The following is a 4,031-nucleotide window of genomic DNA, read 5'->3' as shown; positions in this document are numbered from 1 at the left end:
CACACACACACACAGACAGTGTGAAAAAGACCTCTAGTACAGTGCTGTCCCAAAGCCTCAGCTTCAGATCTTGCAAAGCTCTCACTTCTTTTATGCGCCAGAAGGGTAAAGTGGCTTCACTTAGATTCTATTTATATACCTGTAACATCGATGGAGACACACTGGCTGTAACTACAGTACTGTGACATTGGTGGAGGCGAATGGGCTCCATTAAAAAACATAAGCAGGTCATTTTTGTTAGTGGGGGGGAGAACAGCCTAATGCCTAACTGGAAAGACTGCAACAAGCCAGCTGTATAACACATTAAAATTGCCCTCAAAAACCATAAATTCATTTATTCATTCATTTATCTTCTTCTGAGTCAGTTTATTGCAAAATTCATCATCCATTTGAAATATGAGCTGCAACTAGCATTAGTTTTTTAGGCTTTTAATCAAGTTTTCTGTCAAGCTTGTGGATATTTTACTGTAGCTGTTGCTTTATTCATCTTCACACCCCTGTCAATTGTTGCTCTCTTGCTTTCAAATCATCCTTTTCTCTCATTTGGGGTACCAAAAGACTAGAATTCCCACAATGTAGTCCTGTTCTTAATCACCCCCATCTCTCCAGGCTAGTGAAGGATATACATGATTTCGATGGGGTCCATGGTGATTGGCTCAAACATGCTGCAGTCACACTTGTTGTCCACCACCACCATGAAGAGATTACTGCTGGGGATCTGCTGGATCACAAAGGACCTGCCAATCACAGCACACACAGCCAGAAACAAAAAAAGATGAGGAAGGAAGAAGGGAAAGGACTGAGAGTTTTGGCAAGTAGACAAGGCGCTTTGGGTATGATGTAAATTTCCATGTGTGTCAGAGGATTTGTGTTATGAGTGTTCACATTCTCCCCTGGCGGATGGGAGATGCACTGAAGAGACTCCACTGGATCCATGTCAAGAAGATGACTTGTCTCACCTCCAGCTGTCAATAAACATACAGGGACACAGACAGACTCACACCAACAGACACATATAAAGTATACACACATACTTCTCTAACTCACTCCATCCTCTCCTCTTCCTCTTCCCTTCCTTCTCTTTTGTCTTTGTTATTTCCTATCCAAGGCAAGCACCAATGAAGTGTTGCCGAATATAAAACACTCCAAAGGGAGACAAATGGGAACCACACTTTTGTGCTCATAGCTTCCCATGGCTGCGTTTTACTGGCCTGAGAGATCAGGCCTCACCTCGGCCTCCTGGCCAGTGATTTATGACCGTGGATAAGCTTTATGAAGAAGAAGGGTCGTAAAAATGATCTCTTCTTTCTGTCACCCTTTCTTTCTTTATCTCTCACTTCTCTCTCTCCCTCCCTCTCTTCTGCCGCGGCAGGGTGATTTATCAGGTTCACTGTGAGGCATTTATCAGACACGTATGAGAACATGCACGTGTGACTTAACACAGAAATACTGCATACTTTTTTAATAGAAAGAGTCACTCAGACAAAGAGCTTGATAAACCTGATTGATCAAAACAGACCTAGCATCTACAGGAATATCTCCATCCCTACTAACCCAATACCATGACCAATTTAATCTGACCACAAACAGCCTCCAATCCCTGAGTAGCACCAAGGCACCGCACTCTAATACAATTATCCCACCGTGACCAACCAAACCCAACCAAATCATCCCAGCAAATAGGCCAAGCCAGTTCCAATCAGGGTGAATTAGGATCTGCTGATGTTTAAAATAATCCGTGCTCACCCCTGCCCAGCGCCAGGCCGGCCCAGCTCAGCCCGCTGATAGAAAGCAGAGCAAGTGTTTTTGGAGAAAAGACTTAAACACATCCTGACAGCACAGCTGCTGGCCTTGAACATACCCGGTGCTGGGATGGGAAGCACTACACCGCATATGAATCTACACACTTCGACACACACGAGGATGTGCACAAAAGGCACAGAGACAGACATTCATGCACACTCGCTCACACAGACGGCAAAGACTGTGTCTTCTTCTTGACATGGTCTTCTAGTGCTCTGGCTTCAATTGATTTTGGCCAATAGAGAAATGGACAACAAAGACATCCAATTAGTTTCTCTGAGAAAAGCCAGAGAATGACAGCGAGAGACAGTGAAGTGACACAGAGACCCACAGAAAGAAAGATAAGAGAGTAAAAGAGTGTTAGATAGATCTAAAGTCTAAACCTTATGTAGACACACAAAGCAGTGGTGACAGAATGTGTCTTCTTTACAAAGTTCTAACAAAACATATCACACAGTCTGCCGATGAAGCTGAAAAAAAATTAGCAGAGATTATCAACACTTTTTGATCATGAAGGAAAATGTTTTATCTTTCCAGTGTCATACTAAAGCTCATTTTAGAGTTTCGAGCTAAGATGACATTTCACAATATATTATTCTTTACACATGCTTTGCTTTTGATACAGAACAGTAGCAAAGTTTTTCTGTCTTTAAAGCATTCTGTGCTCAGTTTTGGCTGAATACAATATTGTGTGTGTCTTTCAGAGTATGTTCACATTTTCCCAATGATTTAATCATTGCATAACTAACCATAACCATAACGGCACCCAGTGTATGGTTTTCAGAAATATCTGTCATCACAGTAGGGAAATTTGACCCGTAATTACTGTGTGTAATTGAACAATTACTAATTCAATGAGTTGAAAATGCTCCAATAAAATCTCAACAAACAGACGGGCAGATTTTCAGAGCAATGCTGTCATTTTATTTCCATTTCTCTTATTACTTTTGGGGAAAATGGGCATCATGATTCCAGTATTTTGTTTTTAAGTCATTTTTAACGCTTACGCGATTCCAATATACAGTATATACGGGTGGACTCCAAGCTAAAAGTCAAAAGCTTATGACAAAAGGTTCTGGATGAGTAACATGTTTTATAAATATATTTTAAAATAGAAACGTGAAATACATATTTTTTTATATTTCACCAGAAAATGTCAAAAAGGGACTATTTGCTTCAAAAGTTATAAAAAATGAACACAATTATTAGAACTCAGCATGTAAAAAATTTAATTTCATATGTAATTCACAAGTATATATAATAAAAATATACAAAATTGATATTAAGATACAAACGTACATCGCTAAGTGTCCATAAAATACCTTTAAAAATTATAAATGCTGCTTGAATAAAGATTGCTATAAAAAAACAAAATTAGGATCAAGTACTGTATATTATCTTCTTCAACTGTAGCATTAAAAGCAGTTTGAAAAACTGTAGTAAAGAAACACATCTTTCCTTATAGCACAAGGGTGTGACAACATAATAAGCACAACTATGTCAGCAATACAATGACCCGGGATAAAGAGACGGATATGTTTCAAGAATCTCTAACAGATGAAAACATGTCTACATGTCTGACTGTCGCGCTGAAGCTGTAGCTCACTGCAACTTTGAACCTCTCTCTTTTTGGACATTGCTCATCTGGGACGGTCGAGAGAAAGAAAAAGAGCATGTGGAGCAGTAGAATATATGGCCATCGCTATAAGGGGACTATCGCTAATAGTCCCCTTGAAGACCTTCTCTGGTTAGAGCCATGACACACTCTTTGTCCTAAATCTCATGTTACAGTCTAGAGAAGTTGGCAATGCATTAATGGAGGTTTAGTCATCCTATAGGGCCACTTAAGCTATTATATCATTCACTAGATTTCATTGTTTCTTGTGCTCTGTCAGTCTGTCTCACCCGTCAGGAAGTAATGGACAAATACAAATACCGCAATCACACACACACACACACACACACAACACACACACACACCCACACACACAAGCTCACATAATGCAGTAAAGAGGGGTTTAACAGGCAAGAGCTTAGGGTATATTTCCTAGAGCATAAAACACACGCACGTGTCCCGATGAAAATATGAGAGAAAGGCCTCAGTCAGCCCGTAACGTAAAACAGATGTTTATCACCAATATCCTCTATTACTAATATTAGCTATAAAATTCCACATAAGCGAAATAAAAACTCCATTTTACTTTGTCAAATTCATTGTGCTTTAAAAA

General features: G+C 39.7%; 1 protein-coding gene across 1 annotated transcript in view; it reads right to left on the bottom strand.

Moving 5' to 3' along the window:
* Positions 1–4,031, bottom strand: part of cacna2d3a (calcium channel, voltage-dependent, alpha 2/delta subunit 3a) — a 107,933-nt gene that overhangs the window by 1,599 nt on the left and 102,303 nt on the right. The window contains exon 35 of the mRNA XM_035656128.1: positions 625–737. Within this exon, the coding sequence (XP_035512021.1) occupies positions 625–737 (113 nt within the window). The remainder of the gene's footprint in view (positions 1–624; positions 738–4,031) is intronic.

This window comes from Morone saxatilis, unplaced genomic scaffold (genome assembly GCF_004916995.1).
Source record: "Morone saxatilis isolate NCDOM2014 unplaced genomic scaffold, NCSU_SB_2.0 Contig15, whole genome shotgun sequence".
In the NCBI taxonomy this organism is placed as follows: domain Eukaryota; kingdom Metazoa; phylum Chordata; class Actinopteri; family Moronidae; genus Morone; species Morone saxatilis.
The sequence above is the reverse complement of the archived record's forward strand: the minus strand, read 5'-3'. Positions and strand labels throughout refer to the sequence as shown.